The sequence below is a fragment of the Leptosomus discolor genome, chromosome 1, assembly GCF_034619465.1.
Source record: "Leptosomus discolor isolate bLepDis1 chromosome 1, bLepDis1.hap2, whole genome shotgun sequence".
NCBI lineage: Eukaryota > Metazoa > Chordata > Aves > Leptosomiformes > Leptosomidae > Leptosomus > Leptosomus discolor.
This window is the reverse complement of record NC_141391.1, coordinates 208,691,657-208,716,783: the sequence shown is the minus strand read 5'-3', so window position 1 is coordinate 208,716,783 and position 25,127 is coordinate 208,691,657. Positions and strand designations below refer to the sequence as shown.

Sequence of the window (25,127 nt, the reverse complement as noted above, 5' to 3'; positions counted from 1 at the left end):
GGTCAGACCCCTTGAACTATTTCTCTGAACCATCTGACATTGTGGTCCCCTTGGGGAAAAGGGATAGTTGGTATCTTGGTTTTCTACAGCAGTTTAGAGAGAAAACACACCCTACATAACGTGTTCAGTAGCATATGTCTCTCTAATCTGTCTAGGTATTCACACTCCACTCATCACCATGGCACATGACTGCCTAGCAACAGTTGCATAAAGTAATGGTAAAAATTATTAGACAGGCTTGGTGACTGGTACTCTATTCCATTTTCCTTTCACATATATCAGAACCTTGTAGCAGGTTTTTTGTGTATTTTATTACATGGTGATTTATTTTTCTCTTGTTTAAAAAAAAAAAAAAATATTTTGCCAAAACCACTTCCATGAGCCATTAGCAACATAAACCAGCACTTCCCAAAAAACGACTCAGCCCTCTAGAACATTTGAATAGGATCAGGCTTTCTGAAAATGAGCAAAGTCATCTGAGGGACTATCCATTTTGTTAAATGCTTATGTTTAGTTTTTGATAAAGCTAGGTGAAAAACATGAACTCCTGTAGTTAAATCTAAATATCAGTGCCTATGTTCCATAGTTGGAGTAAATTTTCATTCCCTGTGAACTAGTTATTGGAAGATACATGCAACACAGACGGAGCAAGTAATAATATATCGTTACATTCTTTATGATGGGCTTTTGTAAAGTTGATGACCAAGTGGAGTGTTAAAGCTGTTAATATTGGAAGCTGGCTGTCTGTGAGCTGCGCTCCACAAGCTAACCCTTGATGAGTGTGGGCATGTGTGAATGCCTGTCTTCTACGTAGATTTTAAGAGGGATTATTTTTCATGCATTTTATCTATGTCAGTCTGCATTTCATCCATTGTTTCAATATGCTTTTGAGAGACCATCTAAAATTACTCTTGGAGCCAGGTATAAATTTTCCTTAGATACTTGCTGAAAATTGCACATTCAGATAACGTGAAGCTATGTAGGATTTGATGAAGTGATGTAGGATTTTACTTGCCAAAAGCTCTTCTGGATGGAGGCAAATTGAGTTCTAAAAACTTATTGTTTCTGACTGTTTTTGAAACAGTATCAAAGTTGATTTAATCCTAATGGAAAAAAAAGGATGGGGAAAAAAAAAAATCAGTTCTCCCAAGTTGGAGTGTGTAGATGCAGTTAATTTAAAACATTTTACTGGATTTACACTTTTATTTTTCAATTCAACAGGAAAATGATTTTTTTAACCCAATCTGAAAATATTTTCCTTTTTTGTTGTTGTTGTAATTTTTTTTTTAGGGGGATGTCTGTATCATATCACAGGCTTTGGTGACTTAGGAATGTCATGATTTGGTTCAAATATTCATAATGATTTTTGGTATTTTTAATTGTTTTATTAATGTGCTGCATCTCCAAGTGTCCTAAACAGTAGCAAATACTTGGTATTTGGTATTTTCAGTAACTAAAGAGAATTTAAGCAGTCAGAAATGCATGAATTTTCTTCAGTTATTATCATTATTGTTAGCTTGTTCAGGGAAAAGAATGTATATAATTCACAGAAAGAAGATGTCTATAAGTCTTTTGTGAATCCAGATAAGTTTTGCTTATACTTAAAATAAAATTAGTAGAAATGACTCTATAAAATCTTTCTTGATAACAAGACAGTAAAGGAAGCTATTGATTGAATTCAAATATTCCCTGCAACTTACAGTCTAGACTCTGCTGTGTTGTACTAGTGCATAAAAACCAGAATGCAACATGCACTGGAAATGACAGGTAAACAAAAATAAAACTGCTGTCACTGTGGAACATGACATGCCACGAATTCCAAGCTTTTTAATACCAGGAAAAATAGCTTTGAAACTATATACCCTATGTAAACTTAGGCTTGGGGGGACATTCAGGGTTATATAAGTAAATGCAAAACAGAGTAGAAAAAAATTAAGGCCTTAAATCTGACCATCAGCTGTTAGAATCGTAAGTTGTAAAGAAATGAGTTAAAAAAGAAAAAACAAAACAACAAAACCCAAAGCTTATTTTAGCTTTCTCGAAGTATTAATTTAGACATCAATCCTTAACTGTGCAGAAGTCAAGCTAGAGGTGTTCTGTAAAAGAAGATAACGTTCAGTCTGGGTTCAGACTGATCAGAGAGCAGATTCAAACAAGGCTTGTTTAATTGTCTTTTAAAAATGATTAAAGTTTGAAATATTTCTGTGAGAAATATTTGGTTTGGTCCAAAGAGTACTTGGGGTGTTCCAGTGTTGCTAACACTGCAATTTATATGGGAATGGAGATTATTGATGATTTTCATGATGAAATGAAGTTAGTGTAGTTTCTTTAGTTCTGCCCCTAACTAGAACTGCCACATAAGCATTTCTATTTGGGAAAATTGTAAAGATCCTCAAATAGAAGGGTTATAGAAATACAGAATATTGTTTCTCTTTGCGGAATATTCTTAAACACACTCCCACACCATTTCACTCTGAGAAAGACTATGTTTTACGTTTAGGATTAGATGTATTAATAATATTAATGCCCTGTGGATTTTTTTTTTTTTTTCTTTTTCTTTTTTCATGAGAGGGGCAGAACATAGAAAGAAGCAGACACCTATGCATGGCGAATAGTTTCTCAATATTTTAATTGGGCAATATTCTACAGTATGTTAGAGTGTTTTCTCATTAGCCCAGAAAACTGTCCTGTCCAGTTTTTAACAGAAGTAAATAATAAATTAATCTGCATAGCTAAAGATGTCAACTGCAGTGAGCCATCTGCGCCAGTATTGCTGTTGCTCAGCAACTGTAATTTACTACTATGTTAGGCCATGTGATGTGGAGATGCTGTTTGCTGGGTAATCGCTGGGCAGGAAGCGTGGCCCAGCCCTGCTCCGACCAGACAGCATAATCCGTTTTCAAATCCCAGCGAATTCGCTCGGATGCGCTCTGTGCAGCACAGATGAACTTTGTTAACCTTTTCTTTGCTGTTTTTTTGATCAACAGTTATATTTTTGTTAGTCTTTCACGTATTTCTAGTATATTAAATCTTGATGCAGTTAATGAAAGCAATCCACATTTGTTGCAGTGATGCATGATGTAGTGCGCTGAGTTGTGTTTAAAAGACTTTTTCCTTATCCTGTGCATGAGGCAGCTTAAATATATGCTTGGCTGTAAAAGCTAACTTTTAGATATTCTGAAATACTGATGTTCAAAAAAACCCAACAAACCCAAAAACTACCAGTCAAAAGATTATGTTCACTATTTTGCTTTATGAGTCTAATTATATAAGCTATAAAATAATAGTTCCCCAAACACACATAGTTCATATGCAAACTATAGCTTTTTGTATTAGTAATTTAAGCAGAGTAGTGGAGTATGTTTTAAGGCTATGATAACTACATTACACAATTCATCCAGTAATGTTTTTCGGTAGTTTTTAAAATAGCTAAGTAACATTTAAAAATAGACTTTTGAAATGGCTATTTAAAAAGTTTACTCAAACACTGGTTTAGCACCAAGCTACAGTGCTTGTAACCATTGCTGTGGTTTGTGGAATGGATACCTGGGGACCATGCTGCTGACTAGAACCTCGCATCATTTTTGTGAGCATCTTGAGTCAGTGTTCCCTGATAAACTCCCTTTGCCTTTTCCATCTGATATCTGAAAGGAAGGTAAATATTTATTTTGTAGTGATGATCTGTTTGCCTCAAATGAGGATCAGTTGCATACTGAATACAATAGTTAAACGTTTGTTTCAGTGTAATTACTTCAAATAGCTGAGATCTTACTCTGGGAAGGATGGTGTGGAAAGAAAACATTGTCTGTAGTGTTGCCCAGGCTTGTTTAGAAGACCTTTTCAGTTGTATGTTGACGTTCTAATTCAGTTTGTTCTGTGATAGTTGTTCTTTTTTCTTCATAACAGGATTTTCTCTTACAGTATTTTACCACCCTACATGAAGCTGCATAAAATCATGGGCTCAAGCACTTTGTTTTTCATGTTTCTCTCATCATCTTGTCAGAAAAGTCCGCTAAGAGCCAAATCTGGATTCCTCACTCCTGAAGTTGTCAGGAACCAAATAAGCTGAGGTGTTTTCAGACTAAAAACTGGTTTTGTTGATAAAGCTTTGGGGCAGCACTGAGCAACGTCAGCAAAATCCATTTATATATCTGTGGCAATGTAAAGGCTCTATAAATCTTTACCTTTCCGTAGTGATGTAAAGGGATGTTAATATTTTATGCATATCCTAAAGTTCCTTTTCATAGCACCAAATGACTGGGCTAAATGAGAATGGGACCCATTGCCTTAGAATGCAGCACAGTTCTGCAAGAGGACGTTTAAAATGGTTTCTGAGAGCTACATTCATGTTGTGTGCCAGTAATTTTTATATGAAATATGTTCAATCTGCAAGTCACAATTTCTTTCTCATGTACATCTGGAATCTTAGAATCAATCTGGATTCTCTTCCTTCCCTACATCATCTGCAGGAATAGAAATTGAGCACGCCAGTTAATGCACTCATTCTGACAGTTTTCCTATTGCTTTTGCTGGGTTTGCATAGTTAAAACAAATCTGAACGCTTTTGCAGAAAGGAATGGGCTCTGGATTCCCTTCAGTTGTGTTGGCTTTGTTTGGGTTAAGGAGGACTGAAGCGTAGCTTGTATTTGTTATTGGAGTCAAATGTTAGATCATGAACATATAAAGAAAGGAGAGCTACGGAACGTGGTGCTATAATTTTCTTCAATGTAATTCTCCATGGATGTTGTTACTAAGACATTGTGAATAAATTCATTTGGTGCTCCCAACTAGTAGAGTCTTTATGAGGCTTTTTTAAGATGTTATGGTTGATGAATACATAAAATATTTTTTAATTACTTGTTTGTTGTTATGAGGGCATATAGTTTCTACATCAGTGAATTAGAAAGCAAGGTAGCACTTTCTGTGTTCAGTAGTTGAAATCTGAACGAAAGTGCTGAATGAAATCTGTCAAATTTGCAGACCTACTCGTTGCACTTAATGACATGCATCTCAGGATGAAGAAAATTGCTTATGGATTTCTTCTAGAAATAATACCCAGACCCCGTCCCTATCTACCAGTGTAAAACTAGCTTGGGATCCTCAGCGTCAAAGAAGAATCTCCTTTACAAGTAGACAAGAACTGCAAAAGCTCACGTTGTCCTGGAAACTTTCCGCTTTTAATTCTAGGTAGAGATAGGAGAAACATGGAGAAAGAAACTAGAAAGCTACAGAACTGCTGTCCAGAAAGATCTTTAACCATAGACAAACAGTAGTATTTTGGGTATCTACAGCAGCAGGAAGTTTTACTTCAGCTGTAATAATGTGTAAGAGCATCTGTATTTAACAGAAGCCTGCTCCTGTTAAAGTTTATGGAAAATCTCTGTAATTGCAGTAGAGCGAACAGGCCAGTGCTTGAGACAAAACTGCATCACGTAGCGCACTTCATTTTGAACTCCTGCAGTTCGAATCATGGAACGACAGTTTGTGCAGTTTTGTATTTGTTTGAAGATGGTGTGTGTAAGCTATGATGATGTGAGGCTTTTGGCACATAATTCCTCCCACTAAAATGTATGGGAGGAATTTTATGTCTAAACCAGAAAGATTTAAAAAATAATACAGTGAAGTAAAACTTCCTACATTTTCCATTTTGAACTTCAGCTGTAGGAGTAGCAAATTAATTTTTAGTTTTAAAGGCTTCATTTTAATACTGAGAGTGCACATGAATGTATAAATGTGTTTTTTTAATTTTTAGTTTTAAAGGCTTCATTTTAATACTGAGAGTGCACATGAATGTATAAATGTGTTTTTTGTTTTTGGTTTTTTTTTTTAAGATAAGGAGAAAATAACAGTTGAGGGTTAAGGTTTTGTCTTCTGCATGACATTGTGTTGAAAACTGTAGCATAGAATTAACTTCTGTTTGGACTCCACTTGGGAAGTAGAGTCAGACTGGACCAGCTGCATGTTGAAGACAAGACTAAATGCTTATAAATGCAATTTATATATGGACACCCTAAACATGAGAATTAATCAGGCTACTTATTCTGTAGCCTCACCCAACCCTACAGCTACTTTGTTTGGGGCCTTAAAGGTGTCATAGTGACTTAAAATTAGATTTCCTGGAGACTGAGAGCAAGCAGGTAGGCACCTGTTACTGCTGTGGTTTTATTTTGTCGTCTGACATTAGAATACAGCACTTTCATTTTAAAGGAAAAAAAAAAAAAGAAAGAGCCAAGTGGAGGTGTCAAAAAGAAGCAGCAGCAGTGAATCACTATGAAAAGTGCATTGTCCAAATTTCTGTAAAAGTTCTGTGGTTAGTGGGAAAAGACACTCCTCACTTAGGCCCATTAAAAAGTTCCTCAGAGGATCCTATCTTTCTCTGCCGTAGAGGAGAGCCCACCTCGCTAATAAAAGAAATCTTAGTCGCTTTGAAAAAGTCAGACAGCTGTGACAGCTGAGGTGGATGTTCAGAGTATGCGGCTTAAATCTGGTCTTTGATTGAATTTAAACCTCATAGAAAACCCTTAAGAATTCATCCAGAAATGGTATTAATATGTATCTAATTAAATTAGATTACTAATATCTAAAACCAGGCATCATAATTCAGATTTACTTATTGCAAGTAATTGTTCCTCAGAGGGGTGACTTATAAGGGAACTGATCACCAGTCAAAAAAAGTGGGAGTTAAGCTAAATGTGATCTTTGCTCAGGTCCTCTGTGCAGTTATGACCTTAGTTCCTTTAATAATTCAAAGCAGAGGTTAAACACGTGTTCCACTTTTGTTTCAGTTGGTTTCACTTTTTAACAGTCATTTGCTATATGGGTTACAAGTAGGTCGGAGAATTGTTTAAACAAGCTAAAAAAATTGCACTGGAAATGGAGATAAAAGCAGCATTATTATGCGTGGTAAGTTGATTCCTATGAACTTACGGCTGGGGCAAAAATTTGGCATCTCTTTGTGAAGGTGTTGGTAATAGCAACCTCAAGTTTCAGAGTGTGTCTACACCATGTTTATCAGAATAATTGGAATAACTGTGTTATAGGGAACTGTGTCCGACTGTTTTTTTAATTTTTGCTGCTGGAAAAATTCAAGGCTGGCAAAGCACACCAAAATAATGAACTGATTGCCTCAGTCCATGACATCAGAATTCTTTCCTTTCAGTGAGCTCTGATGTTCCACAGACAAAATATTTCTTTGCATGTAGAACCTCCAAATTCATCCCATGCTGTGTTGCAGAGATTTCAGACCTGAGTGAGAAACAGAATCCGGAAATCTTTACCCTTAGGGGGAAAGAGCTGAGTCTTATATTCTGTGCCCTCCTATGTGCAGTTTTCCCTCTGTTGCAGTGGTGCATGCAAATGCCGTAGCTGGTACCCTGCATTTCACATGCAGACTAAAGAATGGAAGTAGAGTGACAGATGACCTGCTTAAGTATACGCTTGCAGGTGTAGGTCCATGGGACTCTGTGCCATATTGAATGGCATTTTTGCTGCCCATAATATTTCTGCTAGTGATGTAAAATGTGGAAAATAACATGCTTCCTGACCCATGTTGCTTTAGCCTATTTGATCCTTCCTCAGATTGTGAGGCTTTACAAAAGCAAAGGTTGGGATGACCATTTAAGATTATTGTGTTTTTCTGTCTTACTAGAAAATATAGTTTCCTGCTCAAGTAATACTTCTTGGGAAGGAGAAAAAATGTTTTTAAGTTGTCAGGTACTAAAAATGATGAGCAACATGGGCAAATACGTTACTTGCCTTATTCCTCCTCTGTATTGAAGAGGGGCTCGTTGTATACAGGCGTACAGTAATTACCTTGGGAGCTTCTTTTAATAACAAATTTTGGGAAACCTAAGTATGGCTCTTAAAATACCATCAGGGCTTAGACAAAGCTCCTCACTGATTCCAAGTGAAGACTTGCCCTCAAATTGGTGGTAAAGTGTGAGTCTATGTAATATATGGTGTCCATTAACACACCTCTGTGCCTACTTCATTGGATACATGTGTACTGCCAATGCTTGTGCCCTGTAACTTAAACCATTACCAAAACCATTCACTGTATGAAGAGCTTGATAGTTGTATGCTTAAGGGTAATTATACATTTACTGTGTTTTAATTCTGATTATTATTTTCTGTCAGCAGACTTGATGTGTCAAACTATTGTAGCACTATTTATCTTTTTTCTCTGTTCTGGCAAATCATTGAATCACTGCTGGGTCCCATGAAATTCCAGTGCATTTTTTCATTCTGCTGGGTTTTTATTCTCCACTATTCAGCTGTGTGTAAACTGAATGTGAAGCCATTACAAGCATGGGCTCAGTGATAGCTCGAATCACAGTAATGTGGAGAAGAATGAAAAAAAATCAGTTTGGCATACTAACTACAAAACTTATTAGTGGTAATATTTCTCCCTTTTTACACAGAAGTCTGAAATATTGTAACAAGCCATACACTAGAATAGCCTATTATTATGTTGATTTTATTGACTTTTCTTTATCTTCATTATAATCCCTTTTTTTTTATTTTTTTTTTTTTCTGCAGGTTAAGGAATGGCTTTGTTTAAACTGCCAGATGCAAAGAGCATTAGGTGGTGACCTAGCACCAGGTCGTGGTCCCGGGCCACAGCCATCTCCACCCAAACAGAAGACACCCATTCCACCTTCAACAGCTAAACCATCTCCTCAGCCATCACCAGTTCAAAAGAAAGATGCTTCTCCAAAACCTGATCCTTTGCAGCTAGCAGAATCGAAAAAAACCCTGCCACAGAAAAAGCAACCATCCTTGCCTGGATCTCCCCCTGTAAAATCGAAACAACCCCGTCCTGAGCCTACTGAGATCTCCCAGCAAATAGATCTTACTCAAAAGTCTGATCAGGCCAAGCCAACACAGGCTGAAGATACGCAAAAACAGCCCAGTATACAGAAGCCTACGACTGACACTGTGCCTACGTCTGCAGCCCCAGCGCCAAAACAGGATTTGGCAGGTCCCAGGCCTCCACCAACTCAGCAGAAAGTCGCAGATTCCCCAAAGCCAGAGCTTGCCAAGCCATCACAGGACACACATCCATCTGGGGATAAACCAGATTCCAAACCCCTTCCACAAGTGTCTCGACAGAAGTCAGATCCCAAGATTGTGTCTCAGCCTGGGGCTAGACCAGATGCTAAAACTCAAAAGCCTGTCGAGCCAACACAAACAAAAGATGATCTGAAGAAGTTACAAACAAAACCGGCCCCAAAGCCTGATACCAAACCAGCTCCTAAGGGCCCACAAGCAGGGGCAGGTCCCAAGCCACCTCAACCCCAGCCACCTCAGAAAACTCCCGAGCAATCAAGGCGTTTCAGCCTTAATCTGGGAGGCATCACTGATGCCCCTAAGCCTCAGCCTACAACACCACAAGAAACAGTAACAGGGAAACTCTTTGGATTTGGAGCTTCAATCTTCAGCCAGGCCTCAAATTTAATTTCCACAGCAGGTCAGCCAGGGTCTCAGACATCAGCCCCTGCTCCGCCTGGTCCTGCAGCAAAGCAGCCCCAGCCTCCATCACAGCCTCCAGCCTCTCAGGCAGCCCCCAAAGAGGCTGGTCAGGCTCAGCCTCTTCCAAAAGCTGTTCCTGTAAAGAAAGAAACCAAGCCTCTTATGACTGAAAAATCGGAGCCATCAAAAGTGGATAGTGTTTTAACGACTAAAGGATCTGATTTAGAAAAGAAACCTGGTTTGGCTAAAGACAGCAAGCCTCCACCTGCTGAAGCAAAGAAACCTGCTGGGCTGTCGGAACCAGAGAAAGCCAGCCAGCCTAAAGTGTCTTGTCCACTTTGTAAAACTGGACTAAATATTGGTTCTAAGGATCCCCCCAACTTTAATACGTGTACAGAGTGCAAGAAAGTTGTGTGCAATCTCTGTGGATTTAACCCAATGCCACACATAGCTGAGGTAAGGCGATGCAGTCTGTATTCACCATGTGTTCTTACCTGCAGGCTCCCTGTGCAGTGGACACCAGTCTGTAGCTGATTTTTAGCTATGGAATTGTTGAGAAAAATTTGAATGTTTCATCATCTGAGGGCTTTTAAAATTAAATGTCTGTGTTGTATGAAACTTGGTCAGTAGTCAGAAAGTACTTCCAATGAATTTTCTGCAGATTAAGGGAGTCTGGTATAGCTGGTTGCTAGGTTTTTGAGGCATAAGCAAACAGTTAATTATGGTTATGAACTCTTTTGAAATTGGTGTTACTATCATACAGCAAACTACTGTACTTTCAGTCTACCACGGGGTAAAGTTCTTTTTCATATGCTTCAGTATTGTATGTTAACATGTGCTTCTTTAATCAGTGCCCCTGATTCAGACAATTATTGAATGAAGGAATATGTTAATGCTTGGTTATTCCCCTTCCCTTCTGTTTAATATATCCCTAAATTTATCCCATTAATCTCATTCTGGCTCTGGAGTTTTTGCACATGCTGATGTATTCATTAGGAAGGTTGAAGTTTGAGTGATACGTGTGTGGTGAAATACGTAATTTTTTTGGTGTGAATATTGCGAGGTTCACATGTGAGTTTGAAAGTGCCTTTTTCCATGACTGCCCAAGACAGATCCAGTAGGGCCAACTTCTATTTAAAAGAATTAAGCAACTTGTTTTCAACAGTTTCCTCATATTTCACATTTTTACGCTCCTTCCTTTCTTTCTCATAATTTTTTGGCAAGGGGATTGGAAACTGTATAGTAGCTTAACAAAAAGGTGGAGGCACACCTTACTTGCTACGTCGATTTGGCAAGTTCAACTCAGCAGAAGCAGACCACCTAAAAATACTCGTGAGTACTTTCAGTGTGTAAGTTGGTCTGTGTAGCACGTGTGGAAAGTGGCTGTCAATGTTGTCTTGGAAATCTGAATGAATAAATTAGAAACGGCTCCCTGGGTTGAAGGTTGTCACATCTCTGCTTTAATGTGAGAACTAATGTTGGGAGAAATAGCAAGTTGCAGTGAAAATATTGCTTATGTTGTCTGCAGATGCTGTTTCTGTGGATTGTTTTTTGTAATATGCTATCATTTGAAAGGTATTTGTCCTACTATAATAAGCACATTTTGTTTATTTTATGAATCATAGAATCATAGAGTTGTTTGGCTTGGAAGGGACCTCAAAGATCATCTCGTTCCAACTCCCCTGCCATGGGCAGGGGCACCTCCCACTAGACCGGGTTGCTCAAGGCTCCGTCCAACCAGGTCTTGAACACCTCCAGGAATGGAGCATCCACAACTTCCTTAGGCAACCTCTTGCAGTGTCTCACCACCTCAGGGTGAAGAACATCTTCCCTGTATCTAGTCTAAACCTGCCCTCTCCCAGCTTCCAGCCATTATCCCTCATCCTATCACTGCAGGCCCTTGTAAGAAGTCCCTCCCCAGGCCCCCTTCAGGTACTGGAAGGCCACTGTAAGGTCTCCCGGAGCCTTCTCTTTTCCAGGCTGAACAACCCCAACTCTCTCAGCCTGTGCTCGTAGGAAAGGTGTTGCAACCCTCTGACCGTCTTGGTAGCCCTCCTCTGGACTCACTCCAGCAGCTCCATGTCTTTCTTGTGTTGGGGGCTCCAGAGCTGGATGCAATGTTCCAGGCGGGGTCTCACAAGGGCAGAGTAGAGGGACAGAATCACCTCCCTCAACCTGCTGGACGCACTTCTTTTGATGCAGCCCAGGATACAGTTGGCTTTCTGGGCTGCGAGCTCACACTGTTGGCTCATGTTCATCCTACCATCCACCAGCATGCCCAAGTCCTTCTCCCCAGGACTGCTCTCAATCCACTCATCACCCAGCCTGTATCTGTGTTTCTGATTGTCTCCACCCACGTGCAGGACCTTACTGAACTTGGCCTTGCTGAACTTCATGACATGCACACAGGCCCACCTCTCCAGCCTGTCCAGGTACCGCTGGATGCCATCCCTTTCCTTCAGTGTGTCGACCTCACCACACAGCTTGGTGTCGTCAGCAAACCTGCTGAGGGTGCACTCGATGCCACTGTTCATGTCGCTGACAAAGATGTTAAATAGCACTGGTCCCAGTACCAATCCCTGAGGAACACCACTTGTCACTGGTTTCCACTTGGACATCGAGCCATTAATCACAACTCTTTGACTACGACCTTCCAGCCAACTACTTATCCACCGAGTAGTCCATCCATCAAATCCATGTCTTTCTAATTTGGAGACCAGGATGTTGCATGGGACACTGTCGAAGGCTTTGCACAAGTCCATACTATATATGTGGTTTATGTCTTTGTGGTCGTTTAGGCTAGAAAGAAAGGTCTGAAAACACAGGAAGATTGATCAGTGATTGAAGGTCAAGAGCCACTTGACTTTTAATGTTGGTTATGCACTGAATTCCGTTGCAGGCACACATTCCTTCATCACTGTCCAGTCCTCTGCCCCATATGCATGCCCACACTTATTTAGGTTTTAAATGTGAAAGATGCACATGACTTTCTCCAGAGGCACTGTGTTACGCATACGCAGGATACCACAGAAACAAGATGTGTCAGTTCTGGTAAAACGCTATGCTAAAATGACAACTGCACAGATCCTCATGTGTGAATCAACTTCTTCAGAGTTGACTTAAGCGTGATGGTGTGGGGCTGCCTTGTGGTGTGCAGATTAATACGCTGTGTTTCTTCTGTTTGAGATGAGAGGGCTGGTATTCTGTTTCTTTTTTCCAATTGCTGTTATTGCCAGAGAATTCACTCTGTTTCCACTCTTTCGAATATGCAAAGCTTGAAATATTATTGATTTTCTGTAGTCTGACTTCCTTATGTCTTTCTTTGCCTCTTTTTTTTTTTTGTCTCTTCTTGCATTTTCTTCTTACTTATACTACATGTTTCCACTTCTGTCCACAGTTTTCTGTCTTGTTTTTTCCAATAATTTTTACTTAAATTCGGCAAACCTTTCCTTGACAACAGGAGGTAGTTTGCTTGGCTGAGGACAGCCTGACTTTCCTTTTCATGAGGATGGGAGACAGAAGAGGGAGCTCATCCTCTCCTCTCCCCTCCCAAATGAGCTGTGTAAATAATGTATTTAACCTCAGATAGTAATTCTGTCCCCGTATGCCCTGTATATAGTGTATACCTGTTATGTGACAGAAACATGATGATGAGCAAATAGTTTATGCTCACTAGCATACTCTTTTCCTCCACCAAACTTTTCTAATGTGTTGAGTACAATCTTGGAGGTTTTATTTACTTGTCTCTATATTTTTGGGGAGGTTATGAAGGAGAGATAGAAATGCTTTTTTGAATTAGTCTTCTGATGGTTTTCTACCTAGTTCTTTTATTTCTATGTTCTGCATTCCAAGAAAAAAAATTGTAGTTCCAGAAGGCTATATTCCCTCTCGGCCCCAGAAATCTCTTTGGATAAACAAATGTTATGTGTATTTTACAATTATGCTTTGGGGCTGCAGCTATATCATACTGATTCTAACAGTTGCCTATGTGTTATCTATATATTGTTGCCTCAGTAACGGCTGAAAATGAGTTGAGTTTTATCGACTGAGTGATGGCTGAAACCTTGTTGCCAACAAAGCTTATATTGGGCTATGTGGTAAGAATCGGTCCCACGGAGCAGGGAAGCCAGTGTTTCATTGACAAATACAGAGGGGCATCTAAACTCTGTGGACACTTCTACCCTAAGATCTGTCAGCAGGAAATGTCTTCCAGGCAACGTGCTGCTGTACTGGAGACGTGGCTGAGAGTACTTTGAAGGGAAGAAGGTGCTTTCTTACAGTGGCAGTTGTTTATTCTTGCCTGTATGTGACAGAAATAACATTCAAAAAAGTCTTTAAGCTGCTGCAGTCAGTCAGTCCTCTAATAACCCCTCTTCTGCAGGAAATGAGAGAACTAGACCTTTACCTGGTCTAAATCAACAGTATGATATTTACTTCAGTGAAATTATTCTGATTTATGCAAGCTGAGAATTAGGCTAGAATACTTTTTTCTTAAAATGGTCTGATTGTTCTTTTTCTCCCTGATTTGTTGATCCAACAGTCAAACAGTTATTTACTTAAATAGTAATTTATCCATGAAGCAAACAGCCACAAATGATTAAATAAATGACACTTGATAGATTTCAGAGACTCGCAGGACCATGGGCGCCCTAGTGCATTAGCAGACTCCTTATTCTGCCATTTGCTCAATAGGGAGGAGCACTGTTTACCAGCTCTGTAATTAGCTTTCCAGCTCAGGTAGTTGGAAGCAGATCTATTTTTAGTAACAAAGCACAAGATCGCAACTGCAGAAGCCAGAAATGAAGTGTGTGGCAACGACCATTTTGTGCATTTAAAACTCAGTGAAGCTGTTCAGAATATTGAACAGGAGTGGAGATGGTTTGTTGTAATGTAATTAAGTGTGTTGAGGCAGCAGGGTCAGGAATATAGAACCGGTGATGAATTAATGTAGTAGTAAAATAAAAAAGAAGATTTAAAAAACTAAGTTAAGGAAAAATAAGATATCCAAATTTGTAGAATCTGTATGGGCAACAAGAAAGAATAACACTTTAATGGAGTCACATGTTATGAACAGAAAGAGCTCAAAATTTAATGCGTGTATATGTGACTGTGCTAATGGATTTAATCTAATAGTACTGCCAAGGGAACAACAGAATCACTTTTCAGTCTACTGATAGCTATAAAATTATCTGGAAAGGTACTTGGAAGTAAAGAACATTCTGTGTGTGAAATAAATTATTGGGGCTACAGAAAGCAGAGAATTGCTTCGAATGAAGGGGAAGGACAGGGAGGACTGGGGAAGGGCAGAAAAGACATCATAGTTCAGACTTACTAATGATTTCTTGTTTGAAAAAAATGTAATCCTTTAGACATGTGATCAGAATAGATAATGTAAACAATTTCGCATAGAGAGTGATATTTCTTAATGTGTTTATTATGGAGAATATTGTCTGTATGAAAATGGTTGACATGGGTGGATATAAACAATGCCCTTGATGGTTCCTGTCCAATCCATATTCTTTTATCATGGAACTTTTTTTAAAAATAGATGTATAACTCACCAAAATAATTTAGAAGCTTTTCTGGTAACTTGTTTTCCCACTGTTGCTTATTAGACCAAACTACGGAAATATTTTTTTTCTGCTCTCCACATACTATGGAGAGAGGAAGAAGAAAAAAGATAAACTAATTTTCTAAGTAATCATGGTGCTGTCATTAAACGCAGTAGTATAACCAGGTTAAAAATGGTACCTTGCTCTTCCAATAAGAACTTCTAGAAGTAACAGTAAATTGTTAGCGTTTTGGAACTGATATTAGCTTCTCTGGTATGAAGGGAGCTCTCTTATCATGGCATGGTGTCATATACATGAATACATCTTGGGTTCTTGTACCTCCTCCTAAAATTCTGCAGAAAGGGTACTGGCACAGGTCCCTGATGCAAATAATTGTCAGTTTCTATTTTTCCAAGTTTTCACTGTTGTCTGATTGTAATGGAGTGAGGCCCTCAGCAGTTGTGACCCATTATTCAGTCTTTAATAGTAAACTTTAAAAAGATAATTTAAGAACCTCCAAAGCTATCCTAGGTGCAATGCACCCTGCTATTAAATGCTTAAATGTAGTTTGGACTTCTTAAAGCAAGTGTGCGGGAACATTGTAAAGTAACGAGCCATCTATGATTCTAATGAAAATCCCTAAAATGGTGTATTGCGTCATCTGAGTTGACACCCGTTGCCTCTCTAATTTATTAACAACTCTGTACTATCATATTTTTCCTCTTTGAGGAAGCTCAGACCATTCTGCAAGTTGGCAGGTTTAAGTCCTATTGGAAGTTCCTATCTCCTCTGTTATATTTGGTGATGAGTTGTTTTGGAAACAGATGGTGTCTGTGAAACACAGTGAAGAAGAATTTGCACTTAAGAGACAAAGACAAAAACAACCACTCCTTTCAGTTGCATAATTTATCTTCTTTGCCTCTTTGCTCTCCCTTTATATTTAAATCTCCTTTTAAAATTTTGATTGTAAGAAAGTGAATGCTATTATTATTTAATAACAGCAGCCAAGTAATACAGAACATAACAGGCTAACAGAGTGTATTCACTGAAGTTTATGGAAATTTTATCCATTAAATGGTAAGTCTTCATAATTGAGAAAATATTAAAACTACTTCTAATTATTTTTTTGAAAGATAAAATCTGGCATTGAAATACAGAGTTCGTGTTAGATGATAAAAACCCCACTGTATTTCTTGACTGTCAGAATGAAATTAATTTAACTCCAAATGAGGTATCCTACTTCTGTTTAACTAATTCAATATGCATAATAGAAGCAACATTAAAATAGAAATATTTTTAATAGCAGAATGACTCACCTCTTCCATTTTTCCTCTAAAATACATATATTGTGTGAATACAGAATGGAAGGGCTAATATAGAATGAACCTTTGATGGATGATTCAATAAAAATTGAACAATAGATAAATATTTAAAAATATGTAGTGCCAGAATTCACCTTTGAGATAAGGCTGAAGAGCTTAAACTTCATCAACAGAGTTAGGCTTCTGGTATTAATATTTTCAGTGGTATTTAAATGCTTAAAGACAGAGACTTGAGTTGTCCACAGTACTTGTAAGAATGTGTTAGAAGCTTCTGTCCTTCTCTGCTGCCTCAGCTAAAGCTGTGTTCCAAAAAAAAGTACTTAGACCTGATGATTTTCCAGAGGCCTTAACTCCAGAGGTCTTTTGCACATGTCTTGAGCCATTCCTTTTGAGCAGTGTCTAGCTTCTGTTTAAATCCCATTGGAGTCCAGACATTAGATGAAACCCCTTTTGGAATCTGATTTTGGCATGTCTTTGAGAACAGTTCAGCCAGAGCCAGTACTGTTTGGCATTAAAAATATCAGCTATAGCTAATTTATTTAATAATAACTATAATAATAATGAAGCCTGCTCATGGTCGAGTGCAATGTGGTGGTGGTTTGTTGAGTTTATTTGTTCTCCAGTAATGTTATGTGCAAAATACAGATTTGCAAATAGTCATGTGACTTCAGAACTCCCGTCCTCAGCTCAGGGCTGATATGGGGATGCTCCAAGACCCCACAAGTTTGTGCTCTTTGAGTTGCAACACAGGAAGTGAAGCCAAGAGTAAGCCACTGCATCCAGAGAAGCTAATTAACAGATGTCTTGTGATGGTTTTGTTTGAATTCCCTGTCAATGTAGTGGGAAATGAAAACATCCTTACTTTCTCACAAGTTTTCCTGAACAGATGTCTTGCATTTCAATAGGGCCACTTGGTTGAAAGCAAGTTATACAGTAATGCAGTTTAATTTTTTGGCAGGCAGGTTTTGATGGTTACTTACGAATGTGATGATCTTCGGACATTATTTGGAAGGAAGGCTTCTTAGATCTCCAAGGTTACTAGTCAAGGCATTAGCTACAAGTTTGCGTTCTTGTTAGTTTTCTTTCCAATCGTTATGACTATAAAATCAGGGATTTCTACCACCCCCCACCCCCCCAAATTAAATTTGAGGAGTGAAAAAGATTGGTATTGGTATCGTTGCTCAAAGTAATAGTATGACCTTTGGAAGCGCTATTACCATGATTAATTGCATGCCGTTTGTTTTCTTTATTCAGGGCTCTAAAAGTTTCCAAATTATCTCTCAGAACGAAGAACTCCAGAGGTGGATAAATACTGTTGAAACAGTGAGATATAGACATAAAGCTATGCAAGGCCAGATGGCTTTTATTAATGTTGATAATGGCCATTAATGGTGTGAAATCCAAAGGGATATCTACTGCAGCACTGCTGCTGACACATACGGTTACTGTCTAGCTGTCTGTTTTCCTCATCCAGCTGGAATTCATATGCAATGACTTCTTTACCTATATCCATTTATTCTATCTCTAAATGCATTTGCACCTTTGAAACTTAAAATGCTTAGGTGAACGATTAACGCAGAGCTTCCAGTGTTGATTCTTGTGTGTGGTTTAATTTTTTTTTTTTCCTATGTGTTAGGAAATCAAACAGTTTATCGACTAGTGTATTAGAGAGGGTCAAGCTGGAGTCACAAATCTAAAACAGATAATAAAGAAAATTACTGACCTGGCCTTGAGCCAGGTGTTTTTCTTCTCTGTTATTTCATTAGAAATTTGATTGGTGTCCCATTATTAAATGAGGAAGAAATCATCTGAAAGCTAAGCTGGTATTAATTGCATCTAAGTTTGAATTTTTCTAGTGAACTTTATAATATTTTAAAGATACTTTATTTTATTGAGATAAAGATATTTTATTTTTTCTTTTACAGAATAGTACATTTTTGCTTCTGTTTTATTGAGAAACAAAAATGCTTAATTTAGAGACTTTAAATATTGGTGTGAGATTTATTTAATTTCAAGGTAAGACCCAGTGAGTTTAAAACATTTTGACCCACTTCCAGGTTTTGTTAAGCAAACAGACAAATTCTAATGGATATTGAGTGCCTCATTTTTTTTTTTTTTTTTTCAGTGTCCACCTGAGATACCTTAATAAGACGTTACTTACTGTTTGGTCACATTAATGATATAAAAGTTCTGTGATCGTAAAAATTTAAAGCATTTACCTTTTTATCAGAACCCTTACATTGTTTTGGTCTTTGGATACATTCGCTGTAGGGGGAGCTTCAAATAATTTTTTGTTTTAAAAAGATTTTTTTCCTGTTCTAGCAATATGAAGAGCTGGTGCTCTTTCTAGGAACAAATGCTCTAATAGCATTTTTTAAATATCTCTGAGGATTTTATTTATCTGAAAACAGAATATTTTTCACTGGATATTTGTTAATGTAATAGTGGGATTACTAGGACAGATAGATATTTGAGTATTTAATAAAATTCTTAGAAGACAGTGTACTGTAAATTTAAACATTTGCATGCATTTTGTGATTTTATTACTTGCAGAATGAAACTGTTCTTCTTGTTATGGCAGTTAATAAGTTCTAATTACTGCATATGTTTAAAATTTCATGTCATGCTTCTGCTGACCAAAAGGCTTATGTTTGCCACACAATGACAGTACATTAGCAAAGGAAGGTCAACGTTTTGCATAAAGCTGGTCTAAAAATCATTTGTTTGCCACTGCTGTGTGGTGATTTTAAACTTAATGGGATTGCACAAGTGTAATCAAAGGCATTTTGGAATTAGTTTTAACTGCTTGCATGAAGTGTGATCAGCAGTACAAATAATTAATTAAACCTTAAGATGTAAAGAAAGAGAAGAAATGAGCAAGATGGAGCACTTTTCTGTTTTCTGTTTTGTATGCTACACAATAGTACCTCTCCCTGAGTAATGGAAAGAATTTGTCATTTAAAGTGACAGAGGCCAGGAATTATTTTAATATTTCTGAAAGGCATATGGTTCAGTGGACCAGAATGAGAACAAACCTGGCTTTAGATTTAACATTATTTATGTATTAAATTGATTTCTCCAGTATTACTAAGAGGAAGGATGGAAGTTGAGGGGAGCCTAAGCCATTATATAGTTGTGGAAAGGAGATTAGATTCATGCCAGTAAGCTGTTTGAGATGCTGTCTAGCAGCATTTGAAGCAGGAGGTTATGGACTGATGCTGAAGAGGAGGATTAGCTGCCTCTAAACTTATTCTGACTGAATTTTGTACAAAATGCTGTCAAGCCAGGGGGAAAAAAAGTATATATTTTTGTAGTTGCAAAAAAAAAAAAAAAAACCAAAAAAACCCAAACAAACAAACAAAAAACAACAACAAAAAAAAAAAAAACAAAAACAAAAACAAAACCCAAACAAAAAAACCCAAACCAACCTGAAGAGCCACTAGGCTGTATCAGACGGGAACACTCACTGAAAAGAATGATGAGGTACATTAGTCTTCCATCTGTATTTTGGAGGTTAATGAAATTACTCAGGCAGTGAGGTAACCTAGGCTTCTAAGGACAAGACTTGAAACACCAGATGGTGGTCTTCTGTTTTTAGTGCTTCTAGGTTAGTGATCTTTTGGGTTGTTTCCCAACCCCCCCTTTTTTTTTTCCTTAGCAAACAGTCTTCACATTGGAAATGATCCAGATTAGAAATTAAGCTTAAGACATCTTGTCCTTAAATGTATTATTTTAATGAATGTAGCTGCTTTTTTAAGGAGATTTTGTGTCTTACCTGAATCATGGGGCTAAAACCTGCAGATGTATTTATAATCTTTCAAACATTTTTTTGACATTTCTGAACATTTTCTTGACCCATCCATAAGTAGTATATTGTTGTGATTTTTTTGTTTATTTTGTTTTACAATGGCATTCTCATAATTGCACACATTTGCAAATACAGAAGTACATTGAACTATAACTCATATGACTCTGATCCTCATCACTATTTGTCAACACAAATCTCTGAATTTTTTTGAAGTCACTTTGTAATTGATCTTAAGTTTTGTATCTTCTGTTTTCTGTAAGAAGAAATCATAAAGACACATTTCTTTCTGAATGCTGACAAACTCATAACCACTGTTTTCAAGATCCTAGTTAGTAACTATCTTTTTGTGCATTTAAAGCATGATGCTGAATCTTTTACTGTCTGGTAAAGCTGTAAGATGCACCTGTTCCTGTTCCCCGCCCTCCCCACTCGTTCCCCAAACCAACACATCAATCCTTAAATTTCTGTATAAAAATTATTATCCCACAGAAATTCAACTGGAATTTTCACTGAAATGTTGAACTCTGACATACTACATAAAAACCAACCTAAGCTCATACTCAACTTCAGATCCTCTCTTCTTGCCTTTGAATTATCGTAGGAAAAAAGAAAGGAATATTTGAAATACTTGATATTTATTAACTGTTTTTGTATTGAAATATGCAGTAAATATTTTGTTTGATCAAAAGTTTGTTTTACACTGAAAATTGGCTAAACCAGTAAAGTTTCAACTTGCTTTACTTTCTGGCCAGTATTTTTAGTGTCCTGTAATAGAGTTGTTTTCCACTTTTCTTTTACAGTCAAAACTGGATATTGGATTAAAGTTCCAGCACTATTGCTAAAAGTATTTGCATTTTTGTGATGTTTAATTTTAACTACAGAAAGGCCAGAATTCTGAAGAAAACAAAGTTTTGGTTTAGATTCTTTTTTAAAAAAGAAATTAAATTTTGAATTTACTTAAGGTGGCTCAAGGTTGATGTCACGGTATGACATTTGTAAGCCTGTGAAAGTGTAGGCTTTGTACCCATCACAGAATGATTAAAACAGAAACTGCCTCCTTCACGGGCTTCTGTATGTACACCTTTGTGCTGACCTACAATGCACTTCTGTTTTGTCCTGAGTCATGTCTGAGCCAAGAACACTTGTATTGTGCTGCGTAGTGAATTTTTAAAGTTGTGTGTCCAGTGTAGCTGGGACTCAATTACACTATTATCCCAGACCTCTAAAGAGAAAGAGCGCTGCCATTTTTCTTCTATATCACCTATCAGCAGAAGGATCTCCTGATCAAAAAATAATCTCTGTTTGATTTGACATACTTTTAAATATTTTAGCTGTTCTGCTTTTTCTCCAGACCTGTAAGGATTGTGTTAGTGCTCTGTCATCCTTCAAATGGTTGAACAGGGAGCTTTTGCATCCCTGGCTGAACAGGAAGCTTTTGCTGGAACTCAGGGAAAAAAAGTAGGGTTTACCACTCTTGGAAGATGGGGTAGGTATCTCAAGAAGAGTATAGGGAGCTTGTTAGGTCATGCAGAGGAAAAATTAGAGAGACAAAAGCCCAGCTAGAACTCAGGCTGGCCACTGTTGTGAGAGACAACAAAAAATGTTTCTACAAATACATTAAGAACAAAAAGAAAACCAAGAGGAATCTACGCCCTTTATTGGATGTGGAGGGGAACATTGTCAGCAAGGATGAGGGAAGGGCTGAGGTACTTAATACCTTCTTTGCCTCAGTCTTTAGTAGTCAGACAAGCAATCTGCAAGGTAATCAGGCCCCTGACCTGGAAGACAGGGACCGAAAGCAAAATAAACCCCCTGTAATTCAGGAAGAAGCAGTTAATGACCTGCACTGCCACCTGGACATTCACAGGTCTATGGGGCTGGATGGGATCCACCTGAGAGTACTGAGGGAGCTGGCAGAGGAGCTCGCCAAACCCCTCTCCATCATTTATCAGATGTTCCGGTCAATAGGGGAGGTTCCAGATGACTGGAGGCTTGCCAATATGATGCCCATCTACAAGAAGGGCCAGAAGGAGGATCTGGGGAGCTACAGACCTGTCAGCCTGACCTCAGTGCTGGGGAAGGTTATGGAATGGTTCATCTTGAGGGCACTCACATGGCAAATGCAGGACAACCAGGGACTCAGGCCCAGCCAGCATGGGTTCATGAAGAGCAGATCCTGCTTAACCAACCTGATCTCCTTCTATGACCAGATGACCCACCTAGTTGATGAGGGGAAGGCTGTGGATGTCATCGACTTGGACTGTAGTAAAGTCTTTGACACAGTCTCCCACAGCATTCTCTTAAGAAAGCTCATGGCCTAGACAGATGCACTCTACTGGGTTAAAAACCGGCTGCATGGCTGAGCACAGAGAGTGGTGGTGAATGGAGTTCAATCCAGCTGGTGGCCGGTCACAAGCGGTGTACCCCAGGGCTCAGTGTTGGGACTAGTCTTGTTTAGCATCTTTATTGATGATCTGGATGAGGGGATTGAGTGCTCCCTCAGTAAGTTTGCAGGTGACACTAAGAGTGTTGATCTGCTCAAGGGTAGGAAGGCTCTGCAGAGGGATCTGGACAGGCTGGATCAATGGACTGAGGTCAACTGTATGAAGTTTAACAAGTCCAAGTGCCGGGTCCCGCACTTGGGTCACAACAACCTCATGCAGTGCTACAGGCCGGGGGATGAGTGGCTGGAAAGCTGCCCGGCAGAAAGGACCTGGAGGTACTGGTTGACAGGTGGCTGAACATGAGCCAGCAGTGTGCCCAGGTGGCCAAGAAGGCCAACGGCATCCCGGCCTGTATCAGCAATGGTGTGGCCAGCAGGAGTAGGGAGGTGATTGTGCCCCTGTACTCGGCACTGCTGAGGCTGAACCTCGAATACTGTGTGCAGTTTTGGGCCCCTCACTACAGGAAAGACATTGAGGTGCTGGAGCGTGTCCAGAGAAGGGCAATGAAGCTGGTGAAGGGTCTGGAGAACAGGTCTTGTGAGGAGCAGCTGAGGGCACTAGGTTTGTTTAGTCTGGAGAAGAGGAAGCTGAGGGGAGACCTTATTGCTTTCTACAACTACCTGAAAGGAGGTTATAGTGAGGTGGGGGTTAGTCTCTTCTCCCAAGTAATAAGTGATAGTTGTGCCAGGGGAAGTTTAGATTAGACATGAGGAAAAATTTCTTTACTGAAAGAGTGGTTAAGCATTGGAACAAGCTGCCCAGGGAAGTGCTCGAGTCGCCGTCCCTGGAGGTGTTCAAATAAAAACTTGTAGATCTGGCGCTTCAGGACAGGGTTTAGTGGGCATGGTGGTATTAGGTCAACGGTTGGACCTGATGGTCTCAAAGGCCTATTCCAACCTTATGATTCTATGATTCTAAATGACAAATCTGGCCAATTCTTTTTCATGAGGCATAATGCACAGTGTAGCTAAAGGAACTTTTGTTTGAATCCATAGTGTGTTATAATTAGTTATAATTGGAGGCTTCAGTGAAATTCATCCTTTTCCTTCCCCATCCTTTCTTCTGTGTGCTGTTGGTAACTGGAATCAAGAACTGTTCAGCTTTAACAGATATCTGTATGGTGAATTGGCTTGTTCCAGCTGTTGGTCTGAGGTATGGTGCACTTTCCCTTGGCGGTTTCCTTGGGCACATTTGGGTTTGCTCCTGGTTGTCTTTCCAGGATGAAAAGAAGATACATTTTATGCTTTAATTATCTTTAGCATCTGTGTTGGGTAGAGTGAAGCTCCCTCCCACCTATGAATCACAGAATAGATCATCTAGACCAATTGCCTGCCCAAAGCAGGGTCAATTGGAGCAGGTTTCTCAGGGCTAGTCAGGTTTTGAATGTTGCCAAAGACTAAGACTCAACAATCACTTCAGGCAACCTTTGAGCACTTTTATTGTTTTGTTGTGGGTTTTTTTTTAGTATTTTCTTATGTTTAAATGTAGTGTCTGGTATTTGAGTTTATGCCTATTTAATTTTTATCTATTCATTCTATACCACTAAGACCCTGGCTTAATCTTTTTTTCCCTCTCCCATCAAATAGTTGCACACATTGAGAAGACTTCCCTGAGTCTTCTTTTCTCCAGTTCCAGCTCTCTCAATATCTCCTTGTATGACTAATGCTACAGTCCCTTAATCATCTTCATGATGCTTTGCTGGACTTGCTCCAGTATTTCCATGTCTCTCTTGTACTGGGGAGCCCAGAACTGGACACAGCACTCTCCCACCAGTACTGAACACAGTGGAATAATCCCCCTCTTCAACCTCCTAACTATACACTTAACTAGTTCAACTCAGGATGTTGCAAGTATTCAAGCATGCTTTTTGCCCTATGCCTCCCCTAATTCTGATACCATAGTCAAGGGCACAAAACACACTTGCATTGTATCTTTACAGCACTATGCTGGCAGGATGTGGTGAAGCACTTAGCTGTAAACACGATTATTAATGCATGAATGTTTTTGAAGGAGCTGGGGTCCAGAGGAAACCCCGATCAGTCCGCTCCAAGGAGTACTAACTTTAAACTGGCCATTAGTCACTGTGCATCAGTGGACTTCACACACATAATGATTGTAGCCAAAGGTGTAAAGTGCAGATTTCTGATTACTGGGATAGCTCTACAAAATGTATGTCCTTGCAGATTGTCTCCATGGCAGGCGTGTATTGACTTCTCCGAGTTATATTACCAGGTTTAACAGTGAAAGGTATAGTTACTGTTTTGGAGGAAAGGAAGAGTTAGAACAGAATCCAAGCTGAAATTTCACACAGTGTTCCAGGAGTTGAGTTTTGCACCTGGTCTGTACATCTGGAATATTTATAATCAAATCAGTTCAACTGCATTCTACTTTCTCCTTCTCCTAAGCCAACCTCCGCTCCAAATGGGCTGAAAGAGTTGTTTGTATTTGAACCTATGTTATTTTCTTTTATTAACCATAGGGCTCCTTCCTCTTGTCATCTTTCACATTAAAGATTTTCATTTTTTAAGTG

General features: G+C 38.9%; 1 protein-coding gene across 2 annotated transcripts in view; it reads left to right on the top strand.

Moving 5' to 3' along the window:
- The window catches only part of PCLO (piccolo presynaptic cytomatrix protein), a 382,319-nt gene that overhangs the window by 10,870 nt on the left and 346,322 nt on the right, over window positions 1–25,127 (top strand). For both annotated transcript variants that reach the window (XM_086474501.1, XM_086474492.1), the window contains exon 3: window positions 8,539–9,927. In XM_086474501.1, the coding sequence (XP_086330627.1) occupies window positions 8,539–9,927 (1,389 nt within the window). The remainder of the gene's footprint in view (window positions 1–8,538; window positions 9,928–25,127) is intronic.